At 40.4% G+C, this 18,019-nt stretch overlaps 1 protein-coding gene across 1 annotated transcript in view; it reads right to left on the bottom strand.

Moving 5' to 3' along the window:
• LOC140485862 (proto-oncogene tyrosine-protein kinase ROS-like) overlaps positions 1 to 18,019 on the bottom strand; it is a 234,592-nt gene that overhangs the window by 146,604 nt on the left and 69,969 nt on the right. Inside the window, exons 17-22 of the mRNA XM_072584317.1 lie at positions 7,697 to 7,888; positions 7,507 to 7,607; positions 6,547 to 6,752; positions 4,695 to 4,861; positions 2,610 to 2,739; positions 577 to 830 (exon numbers count right to left, since the gene is read on the bottom strand). Of these exons, the coding sequence (XP_072440418.1) occupies positions 577 to 830; positions 2,610 to 2,739; positions 4,695 to 4,861; positions 6,547 to 6,752; positions 7,507 to 7,607; positions 7,697 to 7,888 (1,050 nt within the window). The remainder of the gene's footprint in view (positions 1 to 576; positions 831 to 2,609; positions 2,740 to 4,694; positions 4,862 to 6,546; positions 6,753 to 7,506; positions 7,608 to 7,696; positions 7,889 to 18,019) is intronic.

The following is an 18,019-nucleotide window of genomic DNA, read 5'->3' as shown; positions in this document are numbered from 1 at the left end:
TATGAGGAAAGGCTGAAGGAGATGAGGCTGTTTTCTTGAGAGAGAAAAAGGTTGAGACGTGACGTAATTGAGACATATAATATAATCAGAGGGTTAGAAAGATTCATCACTGAGAGCCTTTTTCCTCAGATGGCAATGGCTAGCATGATGGGACATAGCTTTAAATTGAGGGGTGATAAATAGAGGACAGATGTCAGAGGTAGTTTCTTTACTCAGAGAGTAGTCAGGGCGTGGAACGCACTGCCTGCAACAATTGTAGACTCACCAACTTTAAGGGCATTTTAATGGTCATGACAGGCATATGGATGAGAATGGAATAGTGTAGGTTAGATGGGCTTCAGATTGGTTTCACAGGTCAACGCAGCATCGAGGGCCGAAGGGCCTGTACTGCGCTGTAATGTTCTATTGGTGCTACATTGTTAACATTACAATTCCCTGTGAACTAATGACTTCAAAACTGTTTTTGGAGATGGTGACAATGAGAGGAAAGTGAGAGCACTTTCAGAGAAGAAGAAATTATCCAGAGGTAATTTATTAGTGATAAGTTATAAAATCAGTGATCGAGTGCCTACATACCTGCACACAATAGGTTTTCGTTGGGTCTACATTAGTCAGTGAGAAGGTGGTAATGTCAGCAGCCACATTCAGTGCATCTCCCTGGAGGGTATCTGAGCAGTTGTCTGTGGTGTAATACACAGTGTAACCCCTGAGAATACCATTTGTTTGGGCAGGCACATTCCACCTGAATTCCACATCCATGTTCATTACACCTAGCAGAATGTCCTTCCTCAAATTCACAAAAATCCGTGGATTTTCAGGAGCAGATGGTGCTGGAAAGATCATGTAAAATCAACTAAAAATTCTTTTTAGTTAAAAACAAATTAATTTAAATTTCAATATCAGCAGAACAGATAATTCTAATAAATTTAATCATTGTATTAATTGATAGGCTGAATTACAGAAACAAATGAAATCTAAGGATGGTGTAGGCTTTTTGCCAAATAAAAGTATACATGGACAATATTTATTAATTGTGATAAATATAGTCTTTCATAGTAATGGATTAGCATTTTTCAGAAAAATAATGCCTATTACATTTTTAAGACTCATTATTTCCATTTATTATTTGCCAACACAAAAACACACCCACTGTACACTGCAGCTTTGGCAGAGCTTCTTTTTTCTAAAATGGTCACCATGTTACTACACATCTGTATTACAAGTAATACAATGTAATTTGTGGTTTTTACTAGTTTAATTAGCTACAAATCATAAGTTTGATGGACATGTATATCAGGGTTTAGATCAGAGTGGTACTGGAAAAGCACAGGTCAGGCAGCATTTGAGGAGCAGGAAAATCGACGTTTTGGGCAAAAGCTCTTCATCAGGAATAGAGGCAGAAGCCTCCAGGTGGAGATATGTACATCAGCTGATGGATACATAAACATGTGAAGAGGCCATTTACACATTCCTGTCAGCACTTTTTTTTTGTTTCAGAATGTTGTCAGCTGTTTTATTTTAGAATATTATTGATTGTCAAACTGTGTGAAATCATGTTATGACAATTATATACCTCTTTGTTGAGGATTTTCTTGGCCTAGGTGATGCTCCGTAACCTTTTTACTAAGACCTTCTATCTGGCAAAGGAGTCTTCAGACCAATCCACAACCAACAATCTACTCTGAAAACACTGACAGCCTTAGCAAATTCTATGACAGCAGCAGAGACTATTCTTAACGTTGCAAAGTGATCAACAACATTCTAAAATAAAACTGCTCAAACAGAAGTTAATTGACCACCTTTCCAATGTAACTGGATCCTTTAGATAAATTCCAGGAACTGAATCCTTATCCACATCATTACTAAAAAGTAATCAATTTTTCCAAGGGTCATATCCATCAGCGTATCATATTTGGTTGGAGTTGTTATTCTTCCGTTAATTTTTGTGATATATTGTTTACAGACTAAAAAGGGTGAAAACATTACCCCTATCATCAGTGATGCAGATAAAAATAAACATAATTTAGGAACTCCGCTAATTTATAGAATCCCTACACAGTGTGGAAACAGGCCATTCCACCCAACAAGTCCACACTGCTCCTCTGAAGAGTAATCCACCCAGACCCATTCCCCTCACATTTCCCTTGACTAATGCACCTAACCTATACATCTCTGAATGCTATGGGCAATTTAGCATGGCCAATTCACCTAACCTGCACATCTTTGGATTGTGGAAGAAAACCAGAGCACCCAGAGGAAACCCATACAGACACACAGAGAATGTGCAAACTCCCACAGTCTCCCAAGGCTGGAATTTAACCTGGGTCTCTGGTGCTCTGAGGCAGCACTGCCAACAACTGAGCAACTATGCTGCCCCTATATTTTCGTTTGGTATCACATACAAGCTCTGAAGAAGGTCACCAGACCTGAAACATTAACTCTGATTTCTCTCCACAGATGTTGCCAGACCTGCTGAGTTTTTTCCAGCAATTTCTGTTTTTGTTGACTCCAGAACATTGGCTGTGTTTCTGGACTAACAATGTAATAACAGTACCACTAGACCACTGCCTCCCCTAAATGAGTTTAGGGATACATATAAGTTACCATACCAGCTTCAGGAGAGCGGAGAGTGACTTGTGTCTCTGTTGCAGATCCCCAGTAAGTATACGGTTTCACTGTGATATCAAACACCTTGAAAGGCTCAAGACCACTTACACAATAGTGAGGAGTGTTGAGGTCCTAATAAGAAAATATACATTTGATTCAATTTGATATTGCTGATGCATTCCTTTAAATTTACAAATTGTATTTATAATTACTGCAAATTTGCCGATAATGTTGAAAATTATCTGAAGATGTTTCTCAGTTGGAATGCTGATTCAATTAGGAGTGGGAGAAAAGTTAGAAGAGAATAAAACAATGTAGGTTTAAAGGTGGCCTATAAAGGCAAAGAAAACAGTGTAGAAAGGTATAGTGTTTAGGAAAAGTCATTGGTGATTGAATGGCTAAATGGGTTCTGCAAGTTGTTGGGCAGGACTGGGTGGAACTAGAGTAGATCAGAAATGTAAAGGTATACAATTGTAGGGACTGCCAAAGCAGGTAGTTATAAAATAGATCAAGATGTTCAAGTTAAAGTAGAAAATGCTAGAAAGAATAAAGTGCTGTGTGAAAAATGGTCAACCTAAAATGGTAATTCTGTTTTGTTCTTTTCCCGGGTGCTGGAAGACTTGCTGTGTCATTGCAGCATTTTGCTTATTTTAGATTTCCAACAGTCTTAGTATTTTGTTTTTCTATTATGATTCTGTTGTCAATATATTGAGCCACAAGGAAATCACCAGATATCAGTAAGAATAGGTTAACATGGTTTCTTCTGGATAGTCTAATGACATATTCCTGGATAAATTGGTATTTCTACAGTTGGAAATCTGAAAATTTGCAAGAATGTTATTGGAGAAATGACAAAGGCAATGATAAGTGAAGAATAAGGATTAAGGAAGCAATGTTTCTATAGGAACCAAACAGTTTTGTTTATGACAAGCTGGCCAGCCTGCAAAGATTTCTGTGTACCAATAGAACTGCCTATTTTTAGCCGAGCCTTCTGATCCCAGCTGAAACAGGAATGGGCCAATGCAGCCTCTCCAGGGCAACAAGTGAAATATAAAGTAAAGAGAAGATATACCTACTTTTCTCACCACTTTTAGATGCAGGTAATTTTTTCAGGACCTCAAAATCCATTTATGAATTAATATGGGTTAGCGAACAGATAAACGAGTGGTTAGAGAAGTGCGTGGGAAGTCAGGGCAGTGGAGGGAGCAGTCATACAGTCCCAGGGTGCAGTCATCAGACTGAGCAGTAATCAGGTCAGAGAGGGATGTGGGCGGTCAGGCCAGGCTGTAGTTAGGTTGGGTCCTGGTGGTCACTGGGGACTGGAGGTTCCCTGATTTGCTCAGTTCAGTTTCACTTGCTGATCTTGGAGGTTCACCAGATATTAACCACTGTAACATTTTCTGGGTTACTACACAGTCAAGGCCTGAATTTCTGACACAAATCCCCTTAACACTGAGCATGTATCCAAGACTTTTGCAGAGTGTCCAGGGCAATACAAATCAGCCTATGAGAAGTTTAAACTTTCTAAACAGTTGCAGTGCACGTGTACACACCAGGTTTTTTGCAGGGCTCCAACATATGACAAACTTAAGTCCAGATTCCTCAGCTCTAGGCATGGAATGGCTTTGACCACTGAGTTTTTGGCAGGACTCAAACAGAACAGCTTTGGGTTTTACCAATATTGTGCTGCTAGATCACTAACATCATTATGTCGGACAGCACAACAACAGTCATGGCAAGTTAAGATGGGTACTGTTAACATTTGTAAATACAGGTTATTATTGGTTGGGTTGAATGGCTCATTTGCTTCTGCATAATATGCTCTATCAATATCATGTTTGAAAGTTTGCTGACATAACTGAAAATAATGTCAAAATGAAATACTATGTGTGAAATTACACCTGTTTTACAAAAAAAAATTGTGGATCAACTCTTTTTTAAAAATCAAACACCATTACTCAATATTCATTTAGTCTAAATAATATGCTTAATTTATAAAGAACATTTCAGACTATATTAACAGTATACAGTGTAGGGAATATGTTTATATTAGTAAAAATAATTCAACATATAAAAAAGCAAAGTACCTCAATTTTCAAAAGGGCTTGCGATTCAAACTTATAATACAGCATGCCATAGTTCACATTTCTTACACTTTCCCATTTAATACAGATTCTGGAGGAGTTCCCTTCTATCTTAAATGAAGATGCTGGAACTGGATTAGGAATTACAACTGGGCAATCAGAGAAACCATCTAAATGGAAAGTGATATATTTAGGAATTACAACTGGGCAATCAGAAAAACACAAATTTAAATATAATTATAAAATAAATCTGTTTATGATGGAAGGAACTTTTAAGATTGGATACAAACGTCAACCATTAGTTTGACACTAAAAGTATTATCAAAGATTTTATAACTACTTCAGAAACTGTTGGGCAATTTATATTTTTCACTAGTGGGATTTGAGCCATGCACTGGAATCATAGATGGCAATATTCCAAAGTGTTTTTTTTTGGGATCTTATGCAATCTCTTTCAAATGGAAATTCAATTGTATATGCTTCAGAATTTTTTGTCTCAACAGTGCTGCTTTGAACATTCAAGCTATATGATATGTATTGAGTTACGTGGCAATAAGTTCCTAAGGCCCACCCCAGACAATTTCTCGAGAAGACACCAAACAATAATTCTGTACTTTACAGCAACAGATGTTTTGATAAAGAGAGTAGTTCTTTTCAAAAAATAAAATTGGAATTAACTGTAAGATAAATCTGTATACTTAATACCAGTTAAGTGTTTGGTTAATAAACAGGTTATCCAGATCTGTATTTAAACTCTAGGAACAAAAAAAGAACAACACTGTGGAAGCAAATACTGTGGGGCACGTACAGTAGTGAAGTATTTGATACTAAAGTACTTTCCAATTATTATCTATTTCTCTTACAAATATAAAAAATATTAACTGTTTTAATTCTACTTAATCAAGCTAATTTCCTATGGTGAAGACAGAATCTGCAACAAATGCCAACTTAGTGCATTCATGTCATATCATAGAAACAAACATATTGGAATTTTTTTCAAATAATTGGAACTGCATGAACTAGGGAAAAAAATCATGGAGTTTCTCCCTCCCTAATCCAGAAACAGGAATTTGACAGCTCTCCTGCAATTTTACTCTGACCAGCATTCAAATTATTGAAGTTCTGGTCTATATAATCTAAGTGATCACTGAACCTCACTCAGACATCAGAAAAGCATAACAATCGGACCTGTGAAACATTTTCCAAATTAACCAATTTTCAAATAAAAACATTGAATGAACTTAATTTTCCGTTTGAAGCTTGGATTGGAATAAAGATAGAGACAGTATTGGTAAAGAATAAAAGAGTAGCGCACAGCCAGAACAGAAAACACAAAATCACGAAATGCTAAAGTGAACCCAGGAAAGAAAAATGAATGATGCAAAACCGGAAAGGAACAACTTGCGGCAAAGTCAGAAATGTTCTCATAATTAAGAGAGCTGGAGTGCAAGAAAAGAATTGATACATATGTTGTAGTCGCCATAGACCCAAAGGACTATAGAGCTGCTGCTCTCATTAGAGAGAGATGACTGATGGAGAGTTTAACCTCAGGGTCACCGGGCCTCAGATTTTCAAGGACCATCATGGCAGTACAAATGTACTAATTAACAAAAGCACAAAATGGTTAACTTATCTAAATTGCAATGTAACGTGAACATATAAAATCTACACACTTTTATTGCTACATTATTAACTGGCCTACAAACCCATTCTTAATCTTTTAATGTCGGTACAGGAGCCTTGCAAATAATAGGAAATAAGTCAGTCTTTTTACATGGGTTCACGTTACCTTTATTAAGATGTGTATACATGCACACTGCACAGCACAATTTATCAAATATGTATTGCCACTAACCTGGTAAAGGTTTCTGATGTACAACAGTAAATGTTATAAAGGGTATGCCATGAGAAAGTTGAACAGTTTGTTTTTTTCCCATTTCGACAATTTGCAAATCACCTTCTTCATTAATCCAAACCAATTTGCCAAAGTAAAATTGAAGCACGTGTTGAGAAGTTTTCAAAGAATCAGAAGATAAAATCTTTTTAACTTTGCCTCTGTTCCTATGCCAGAAGAAAAGAAAGCAGCGTACTCATAGAACAAATTTCATAGAAAGCTAACGATGCGTTCTTTAGTAGGCTGAAAATGGAATAATGTTATTAATGCAAAATAAACAGACACTCTTAAGAGTCAATTGTCAGAACTGAATTAATACTTACATTCATGTAGGTGAAGAATACATTGAGATTAGTGACATTTGTGACTTCCTGTTCAAAATCCAATATTTGAATCTAATGGAAGTAATACCGATTTCTTGGCATCATTCAAGATAATTTAAACACCTTCAAAACTTAATTTTTGAAATCATTCAATTGGGAGAAACTGGATGGGGAAGCAATTTTAAACAGGAAGTGACCGCTCCAACCTGCCAACTTCTGGGTTTTAGTATGGAAATGCAAACATTAAAAGTTGTCATGGGGAGACTACTGCAAAGGACACTGTTTAGACAGAATAGGTCTCCCTTTTAAGATGGAGGTCAGGAGAATATTTTCTCCTCTCAGATGGTCATTTGTCTGTGGAATTCTCTTCCACAGAAAGTAGTGGAAACTAGGTCATTAAATATATTCAAGGCTGAGTTAGATAGCATATTGATAGACAAGGGGTATATGGTAATGAGGGCAGATAGGAAAGTGAAGTTAAGAGCACAAGCAAATCAAACATGATCCAATAGAATAAAAGAGTAAATTTAAAGAGTCAAAATGTTTACTCATGTTCTTATTTACTATGGTTTCATATTTGTTTTTTTCATTCACCTACCCTTTCCAGATAAGATCGGCCTGATTTATTTCAAGTCTGATATTATCCTGAATAAGCCAATAGAGTGCTCCAAGATCAAAATCCAGAGTCAATCCTGAAATCTAAAAACAACTATTTAGAAACACAATTTACATACAAACCTTCAACCTGGGGCTAAACACTGCAAATATGATCTGGAATCTAGTTTCACCTGTTTACCAGAGAAATTGGGCAGCTCCTCAAGCAAGCCTGGATGGTCACCATTTATCTGAGAATATTCCACACTCTGTGCTGTTGTCCAGTACATGTAGCCCTGAAGTGGATCTAGCTGGAGATCTTGAACTTTTCCTGCAACATCCCTGACCTTTGTAATTACCTCTGAATCCAAAGGCATACGATATATCTAGAAATTGATAAATAACATGATTGCATTATTATCAAAAAGGAAATTATCAGCTGACAATGAAATACAGCATCGACAATCTAAGCTATAATTAGAAAAAGAACAATCTGCAGTTAAATAGGCATTTGCAAATGAATAATATTCTCTTCATCCATAAAACTAAACAAATCCAGACTCACCCCATTCTCATCTCTGAACCTCTCTTCCCTCCCCAACACCCACTTGCCCAACAGACCCACCTTTCTCTTATGAACATATTTCCACTGAACTGTAAGAATAATTTCCCTGTGTGATTCCTATGTTAGCTGACGCTGTAAATTGCTTAACTCTTCAGCTACCATCCTTCCTTTTCAAAATTGCCATTAACCTCCTCAAAATATCCACCCACAATTCCTTAGTCCTTGCAAACTGCAGATCCATATTCAAACTTCCCAGCTCACCTTTCCTATCAGAATGGTCAAACTGCTCAACTCCAAGTCTGGATAAGTACTAATCATGGAAATAATTTGAGCTTGATTATTATTAAAATGCCCAGAATTTCAGAGGCAAAGTAAATAAAATTGGTTGGATTGGTACATCTCTGTAAAGAAACTTAATCAATTTTCAAATGCTCCATCACAAAAATGGCCTACTTCCATCTGCATATCATCATCTGGCTTTGTTCCTGTATTAGATCATGTGCTGCAGAAGACCACATCAAATGCAGTGTGAAAATATGAGGAAGAGTAGATCATTCAGCCCCTCAAGGCTGCTTCATTTAACATATCTGACCCTCTAGCTCAACACCATTTTTCCTATCACCTATGTTGTTACTTTGCATGAAGGACCAGGAGGTTGAAGGGTTAAACAGTAGGAGCTTTGTTAAGGAGATGTTCGCTCTACGGGCAGCAAGATTAAACTAAACTGTTTTCTGCCCAAAATGGCTGTTAATGTCATTATTACATCACATGATTGGACTCACAGTGACAGTCCACCATATTTGCACAAAGCACAACCCACCCCTTAACCCCAGGTCCCCAATGTGTATAAAACTCTATGCAGCATAGTTTTGAATATATTCAATGAGTGAATATCCACAACCCTCTGGTGTAAAATATATCAAAATGTATAAATGTCTGAGTAAATTAATTTCTCCTCATCTTAACCCCCAAATGGTCAACCTCTCACAAATCTAATATTGTCCCCTTCCATCTTCAATTCAGCATAGATTCCATCCCATTTTCCACGCGCTATGCCAAAGGAGTAAAACAATAAAGGTGTGGTTTTCCTTACTTTGTTTAGTTATTGGTATAGTGGCTGTGATGAACCAATCTAGCACTTTCCCTAGTGTAATTTTTGTTCATCATACCCAGCACAGTCCATTGTTTATTTGAGTACTTAAATACAATATTAGACTTGCCTGACAATTGCAACTTCAAAATAATTAGTTGGTTGGCAAAGACAATGAGTTAATTCAGGTTTGGATCTTAAATCAACTGGAAAGCTTACTTTTAACACCATCTTTGAGGGACCTGATTAAGATTCACTTTTCCTAAAGTCTTTTAAAAGTAGAGGTAGTTTTCTTCTTGCATCAGTTAGGTTCTTTGACAGAGAACTAACTTTTAACATACTTTTCTCATTTTTATGTTGATATATCATGATTATTAGTTACCAAACTATTGTGTTTCATACTTATTTTTGTGAAGAAATTGTAATTGATGAAAGCTCGTCTGAGTAATTGCCAAGTTTCTAGATCAAGAGACTCAAACGTTGTATCAGAAAATGCTAAATGCAGTAAACAGAGAATTGGAAGTGAAATCTTTGTTACTTATGAGGTTTATATCAGATATGTTAAAATGACTGAGAAGAACACAGCTTCCAGATCAAAATGGAGAAATACACTTACAAAACCACATGAATGGATCATAATTAAAATATAATAGAATGATTTATTTTTATACATAACTTTTACATTTGCTGATGAATCTTAGATTCAACTTGAAAACTTACTTAAAAATTAACCCAAGTAATGAGGCTTTAAGTAAGTAAATTAGAATTAAAACAAAATTCCTTTGGGGCAGGTGGGAAGGGATGCAATTATGTGAATTAGGCAAATGATCTAATACTTGTGCTTTGGTTTTAATAATGGCAACTTACAAAAAATGCATTTTGCTTTGTGCTGTAATTGTCATTTAAGTGCTGACATTATTGCAATTACTCCTCAAATTCTGAATGTTCTTTTCAGCAAGTGACCTTTTTTTTCTAATTTATGGTTTCAATGTACAAGCATCTTGTAGCTATTTTGTCTGAGATAAAGTTGTATTGGGCTCATTTTTTATTTGAAAAATTTAAATATGCTCATTTTCACTGAGGATACTTAGTTAATTTATTTATACATTTCACTTCAGAAATGTTTATTAGTGTGCCCTTCAACTGTGGGTAGTATGGTTATGTGGGATCAATAACAGTGTCAAACATAACAAAATATCTATCGTATATTTGCCTCACACATTACACAATTTGCAAAATGGAGCTTAGGTTCCAAGTTTTGATCATGTGTACTATAGTGAGCACTGCAACCTATGTAAATCCACAAAGAAGAACAAAATAGGGTTTTTGGAGAGGAATAAAGGATATTAAAAAGAGCATAAAATTAAAATGTAAGTATGTTCATTATTGCCAAAATTATAATCAGAAATTCAACTTCTGTAATGAATTGTAAAATTATAATAGGCAAATCTAGATAACTTGATTATGAAATCTTCCAGACCTAGCAAGACATTGGGCACAGATCAGTAGCCAGTGAGCACAGAATCAAAGCAAGCCTGCCTCACAGCCATAATGTGATTTGGGAAGACTGTATTAGTGGATAGATGCACTTCCACCCCTCAATGGCAGAAGATCTGGCCAATGTGATTGGCTGTCAATTCCATTAGACCCATCAGCACTAGTGCTTGGCAAGCAGATGCTGCTATTGTAGCAGCCAGTCCCATGGTGAAGGTGCCAGTGGATCCCAGACTGAGATAGAGAAGAAGCATTGGATGAGGAAAGTACCATGACCTTAAATGGGTTGGATGGAACAGAGGGGTAGATTTTATCATTCATGCAAGGAGGAAGGAAATTGCCCTAATTGCGCAAATAGCACCTTCCAAAGACAATACCCTTCTTCCTTCCTGCACTTCTAAAGATGTGTTTCAAAAAATGAAAACAGGCTGCCCATTTCGGTCTGCCTGCCAACACCAACTGTACTGTGGTGTGGCACAGTAATATTCACATTGATTTCCCACCCTTTGGGATGGGTACAAATGGGAAGGTGGTTGGCTAGTCATAGAACATAGAACATAGAACATAGAACATAGGACATAGAACAATACAGCGCGGAACCAAGTCCTTCGGCCCTCGATGTTGCGCCGGCCTGTGAACTGTTTTCAGGTCCTCCCCTACACTATCCCATCATCATCCATGTGCTTATCCAAGGATATTTTAAATCTTCCTACTGTGGCTGATTTAACTACGTTGGCAGGTAGGGCATTCCACGCCCTTACCACTCTCTGAGTAAAAAACCTGCTCCTGATGTCTGTCTTAAATCTATCACCCCTCAATTTGTAGTTATGCCCCCTCGTACAAGCTGCGTCAACATACAAGGAAAAAGACTTTCACTGTCTACCCTATCTAATCCTCTGATCATCTTGTATGTCTCTATCAAATCCCTGCTTAGCCTTCTTCCTTCCAATGAGAACAGACCCAAGCCTCTCAGCCTTTCCTCATAAGACCTGTCCTCTTTTGCATCTCCACCCAATGAAATCACAGCCAGCAAGGGTATGCAGTATCCAGCCCATTGTACTACTTACACATACTGGGTGAAGGAATTTAATGGAACCTGTAAGATCAGAAAGTGAGGCTGGCAGTGAAACTAAGTTAGGCTGCAGTCAATATCTTGCTTTCTCAACATCAGGATGAGTCCATCTATAGCTCAACTGAGACACGTTGATGAATGTCAAGTGAAGGTTTCCATGAGGATGAATCACTAAATGGAAGAGGGGATTGGTGGACATACAGAGACAGTCAGTCATTATTAGATGAAAGGGGGTTGGGGAAGTGATGGGGGATAATTGACAAAAGACATCAAGATGAAATGGAGGCTGACAGTCACACAAATAATAATAAATGGCCCTGCATAGAATCATACAGCATGGAAATAGACCCTTCGGTCCAATCCACGCCGAGCATGTTCCCAAACTATACCAGTCCCATCTGCCTGTGTTCTTTCAAACCTTTCCCAGTAATGAACATATCCAAATGTCTTTTAAACATTGTAACCATACATGCAACCATCATTTTCCCTGTTAGCTCATTCCAAACACGAATGACTCCATGTAAAAAAAAGTTGCTCCTCATGCCCTTTTTAAAGGAAAACTGAAGTTGCTGGAAAAGCTCAGCAGGTTTTTTTTCTTCCTTTTTAAATCTTTCTCTTCTCACCTTAACATACGCCGGCTAGTTTTGAATTCCCTTATCCGAGGGAAACGACCCTTGTCATTCACCTTATCTGTACCTCTCATGATTTTATAAACCTGTAAGGCCACCCCTCCACCTCCTCATTCCAGTGCAAAAAGTCCCAGACTTTCCAGTGTATTTTAAATCACAAACCCTTCATTCCCAGCAACATCCTGATAAATCTTTTCTGAACTCTCTCCAACTTGATAATATCCTTCCTGTAACAGGACAACCAGAACTGCACGCAATACTTCAGAAAAGGCCTCACCAACATCCTGTACAACCTCAACATGACGCCCCACCTCCTATATCAAAGGACAGAGTAATGAAGATAAGCCTGCTAAATGCCTTCTTAATCACCCTGTCTACCTGTGAGGCAAATTTCAAAATAACAATGTGCCTGAACTTCCAGGTCTCTGGGTTCTACAACACTACCCATGGCCCTAATATTAATAAATATATAAATCCTATCTTTGTTTATATTACCAAAATGTAATTATCCAAATTAAATTCCATCTGTTGCCACTCAGCCCATTGATCCAGTTGAGTAAGATCTCTTGACAATCTTCACTGTCCACTATACCACTAATTTTGGGTCATCCACAAACTTACTAATCATAATATTCTCATCCACATCATTTATACAACTGACAAAGAAAAGTGGGCCCAGTACTGATCCCTGTGGTCACAGGTCTCCAGTCTGAAGGTGGAGGATTTGCATTAGAATTTAGCACAGATATATAGGCAGGCCTTTCATCATCCTTCCCCATCTGATATGGAGTTAGCTTATGGCAGGAACCAACACCTCCTGCATACCTCCACTGCATGATCACATGTGGCTAGGCATCAGACACACATACAATTTGCATTGTAATCACTTTTGTTTTTGCTCCGGCTCCAACATGCGAGCAGAATTCACACCCGGTGAGCTTTTCCAATTAATTTCTGTCCACGAGATCTATAAATAGTTTTCTGACAGATGTTTTATCTACTGCTTGCATTTGTCTGAACAAATGGGCGAGATAGGCAGGCAATGGCAGCACACACAGAACAGACCAACTACTTGAGTCAAACATTAAGGATATAAATGCATAAACAGCAATGGTCCAGCAACATCATCTCAACTATTAATCCAGAAACTCAGCTGATGTTCTGGGGACCCGAGTTCAAATGCAGATGGTGGAATTAGAATTCCAGTAAAAGAAATCTGGAATTCAGAATCTATTGATGACCATGAAACCACTACCAAAAAAATGCATTCACTTCACTCATATCCTTCAGGGAAGGAAATCTGCCATCTTCATCTGGTCTGGATTACATGTGACTCCAGATGCACAACAATGTGGTTGCCACTCAACTGCCCTCTGAGTAATTCAGGATGGGCAATGAATGTTGGCCGAGCCAACAATGCCCATATCCTGTGAATGAATTACAAAAAAAAACATTTTGAGTTCAATGACTCTTCTGCAGAATTGAGAGCAGCAAGGAAGGAATGGGATATATGCGAAGGTCAGGGGTAAGGGGGAATAGGTGGAGACAGAACCCAGAGATAAAGAAGGACAGTTGGACAGAGAAAGGAATGGTTGATTAAGCCAAGGAAGAAGGAAAGCTGATAATGGGGATCATAAGAATGTGAAAATGCATTGGCTGTGCTAAAAGCAGTCTGTAGGTAAAAACAATGACTGCAGATGCTGGAAACCAGATTCTGGATTAGTGGTGCTGGAAGAGCACAGTAGTTCAGGCAGCATCCAAGGAGGAGCAAAATTGACATTTCGGGCAAAAGCCCTTCATCAGGAATAAAGGCAAAGAGCCTAAAGCACGGAGAGATAAGCTAGAGGAGGGTGCAGGTGGGGAGAAAGTAGCATGGTGTACAATGGGTGAGTGGGGAGGGGATGAAGGTGATAGGTCAGGGAGGAGGGTGGAGTGGATAGGTGGAAAAGAAGATAGGCAGGTCGGACAAGTCATAGGGACAGTGCTGAGCTGGAAGTTTGGAACTAGGGTGAGGTGGGGGAAGGGGAAATGAGGAAACTGTTGAAGTCCACATTGATGCCCTGGGGTTGAAGTATTCTGAGGTGGGAGATGAGGCGTTCTTCCTCCCGGCATCTGGTGGTGAGGGAGCAGCGGTGAAGGAGGCCCAGGACCTCCATGTCCTCGGCAGAGTGGGAGGGGGAGTTGAAATGTTGGGCCACGGGGCGGTGTGGTTGATTGGTGCGGGTGTCCCGGAGATGTTCACTAAAGCGCTCTGCTAGGAGGCGTCCAGTCTCCCCAATGTAGAGGAGACCGCATCGGGAGCAACAGATGCAATAAATGACATTAGTGGATGTGCAAGTAAAACTTTGATGGATGTGGAAGTCTCCTTTAGGGCCTTGGATGGAGGTGAGGGAGGAGGTGTGGCCACAGGTTTTGCAGTTCCTGCAGTGGCAGGGGAAAGAGCCAGGATGGGAGGGTGGGTTGTAGGGGGGTGTGGACCTGACCAGGTAGTCGCGGAGGGAACGGTCTTTGCGGAAGGTGGAAAGGGGTGGGGAGGGAAATATATCCCTGGTGGTGGGGTCTTTTTGGAGGTGGCGGAAATGTCGGCGGATGATTTGGTTTATGCGAAGGTTGGTAGGGTGGAAGGTGAGCACCAGGGGCGTTCTGTCCTTGTTACGGTTGGAGGGGTGGGGTCTGAGGGCAGAGGATGTGGACGAGATGCGTTGGAGGGCATCTTTAACCACATGGGAAGAGAAATTGCGGTCTCTAAAGAAGGAGGCCATCTGGTGTGTTCTGTGGTGGAACTGGTCCTCCTGGGAGCAGATACGCCGGAGGCGGAGGAATTGGGAATACGGGATGGCATTTTTGTAAGAGGTAGGATGGAGGAAGTGGGAGGATTCGAAGGAGAAATTGTTAAGGGTGAGGAAATGGTAAAAGAGGGGGTGGTGTGGGACTGTTTATCAAAGACAGTGTTCCAGTTGCAGAAAGGACATTTGAGGACTCATCTACTGGGGTGGTATGGGCTGAGATTAGAAACAGGAAAGGAAAGGTTATCCTGTTGGGAGTCTTCTACACGCCTCTGAATAGTTCCAGAGGTGTAAAGGATGGGATAGTAAAGATGATCCTCAATAGGAGCGAGAATGACAGGCCAGTTGTTATGGGAATCTTTAACTTTCCAAATATTGACTGTGAATACTATAGTTCAAGTACTTTAGATGGGCCAGTTTTTGTCAAATGTGTGCAGAAGGCTTTCCTGACACATTATGTAGACAGGCCAACAAGGAGCGAGGCCACATTAGATTTGGTACTGGCTAATGAACCCGTCCAGGTGCTAGATTTGGAGGTAGGTGAGCACTTTGGTGATAGTGACTACAATTCTGTTATATTTACTTTCGTGATGGAAAGGAATAGGTATATACCGCAAAGGAAGATTCTAGCTGAGGGAAAGGCAAGTTCGATGCGATTAGGCAAGATTTAGGATGAATAGGACGGAGAAGGAAACTGCAGGGGATGGGCACAATTGAAATGTGGAGCTTATTCAAGGAAGAGCTACTGCGGGTCCTTGCTAAGTATGGACCGGTCAGGCAGGGAGGAAGTTGTCAAGTGCGGGAGCTGTGGTTTACTAAGGAAGTTGAATAGGAGAAAATAAGGACTGCAGATGCTGGAGATCAGAGCTGAAAAATGTGTTGCTGGAAAAGCGCAGCAGGTCAGGCAGCATCAAAGGAGCAGGAGAATCGACGTTTCGGGCATAAGCCCTTCTTCAGGAATGAGGAGGGTGTGCCAAGCAGGCTAAGATAAAAGGTAGGGAGGAGGGACTTGGGGGAGGGGCATTGGGAATGCGATAGGTGGAAGGAGGTTAAGGTGAAGGTGATAGGCCGAAGAGGGGGTGGGGGCAGAGAGGTCGGGAAGAAGATTGCAGGTCAAGAAGGCGGTGCTGAGTCCGAGGGTTGGGACTGAGAAAAGGTGGGGGGAGGGGAAATGAGGAAACTGGAGAAATCTGCATTCATTCCTTGTGATTGGAGGGTTCCTAGGCGGAAGATGAGGTGCTCTTCCTCCAAACGTCATTTTGCCATGGACTGGTGATGGGGGAGGCCAAGGACCTGCATGTCCTTGGCGGAGTGGGAGGGGGAGTTAAAGTGTTCAGCCACGGAGAGGTTGGGTTTGTTGGTGCGGGTGTCCCAGAGGTGTTCTCTGAAACGTTCCGCAAGTAAACGGCCTGTCTCCCCAATGTATAGGAGGCCACATCGGGTGCAGCGGATGCAGTAAATGATGTGTGTGGAGGTGCAGGTGAATTTCTGACGGATATGGAAGGATCCCTTGGGGCCTTGGAGGGAAGTGAGGGGGGAGGTGTGGGCGCAAGTTTTGCAGTTGCAGGGGAAGGTGCTGGGAGTGGAGGTTGGGTTGGTGGGGCGTGTGGACCTGACGAGGGAGTCGCGGAGGGAGTGGTCTCTCCGGAACGCTGATAGGGGAGGGGAGGGAAATATATCCTTGGTGGTGGGGTCTGTTTGGAGGTGGCGGAAATGACGAAGGATGATACGATGTATCTGGAGGTTGGTGGGGTGGTAGGTGAGGACCAGTGGGGGTCTGTCCAGGTGGTGATTGAAGGGGCGAGGTTCAAGGGCGGAGGAGTGGGAAGTGGAGGAGATGCGGTGGATAGTATCGTCAACCACGTCTGAGGGGAAATTGCGGTCTTTGAAGAAGGAGGCCATCTGGGTTGTTCGGTATTGGAATTCCTCCTCATTCCTGAAGAAGGGCTTATGCCCGAAACGTCGATTCCCCTGCTCCTTTGATGCTGCCTGACCTGCTGCGCTTTTCTAGCAACACATTTTTCAGCTAAGGAAGTTGAATCTCTTGTCAAGAGGAGGAAGAAGGCTGATGTTAGGATGAGATGCAATGGCTCAGTTAGGGTGCTTGAGAGTTACAAGTTAGCCAGGAAAGATCAAAGAAGAGCTGGAGGGAACATGAGAAGTCATTGGCAGATAGGATCAAGGAAAACCCTAAGGTTTTCTATCGCTATAAAAGAATGACGAGATTAAGATTAGGGCCAATCAAGCATAGTAGTGGGAGTCAGGGGAGATAGGGGAAGCGCTAAATGAATACTTTTCATCAGTATTCACACTCGAAAAAGACAATGTGGTCGAGGACAATATTGAGATACAGGCTACTAGACAAGATGGAATTGAAGTACATGAGGAGGAGGAGTTAGCAATTCTGGAAAGTGTAAAAATAGATAAATCCCCTGAACCAGATGGGATTTATCCTAGGATTCTCTGGGAAGCCAGGGAGGAGATTGCCAAAACTTTGGCTTGGATCTTTATGTCGTCATTTTCCACAGGAATAGTGCCAGAAGACTGGAGGATAGCAAATTTTGTTCCCTTGTTCAAGAAGAAGAATAGGGACAACCCTGGAGATTATAAACCTGTGAGACTTACTTTGGTTGTGTGTAAAGTGTTGAAAAGTGTTATAAGAGATAGGACTTATAATTATCTAGAGAGGAATAAGTTGATTAGGGATAGTCAACGCGGTTTTGTGAAGGGTAGGTCGTGCCTCACAAACATTATTGAGTTCTTTGAGAAGGTGACCAAACAGGTGGATGAGGGTAAAGTGGCTGATGTGGTGTATATGGATTTCAGTAAGGCGTTTGATAAGGTTCCCCACGGTAGGCTATAGCACAAAATATGATGGCAT

The sequence above is a fragment of the Chiloscyllium punctatum genome, chromosome 15 (assembly GCF_047496795.1).
Source record: "Chiloscyllium punctatum isolate Juve2018m chromosome 15, sChiPun1.3, whole genome shotgun sequence".
Classification (NCBI taxonomy): Eukaryota; Metazoa; Chordata; class Chondrichthyes; order Orectolobiformes; family Hemiscylliidae; genus Chiloscyllium; species Chiloscyllium punctatum.
Note: the sequence above shows the minus strand (reverse complement) of the source record. Positions and strands in the feature narration are given on the sequence as shown.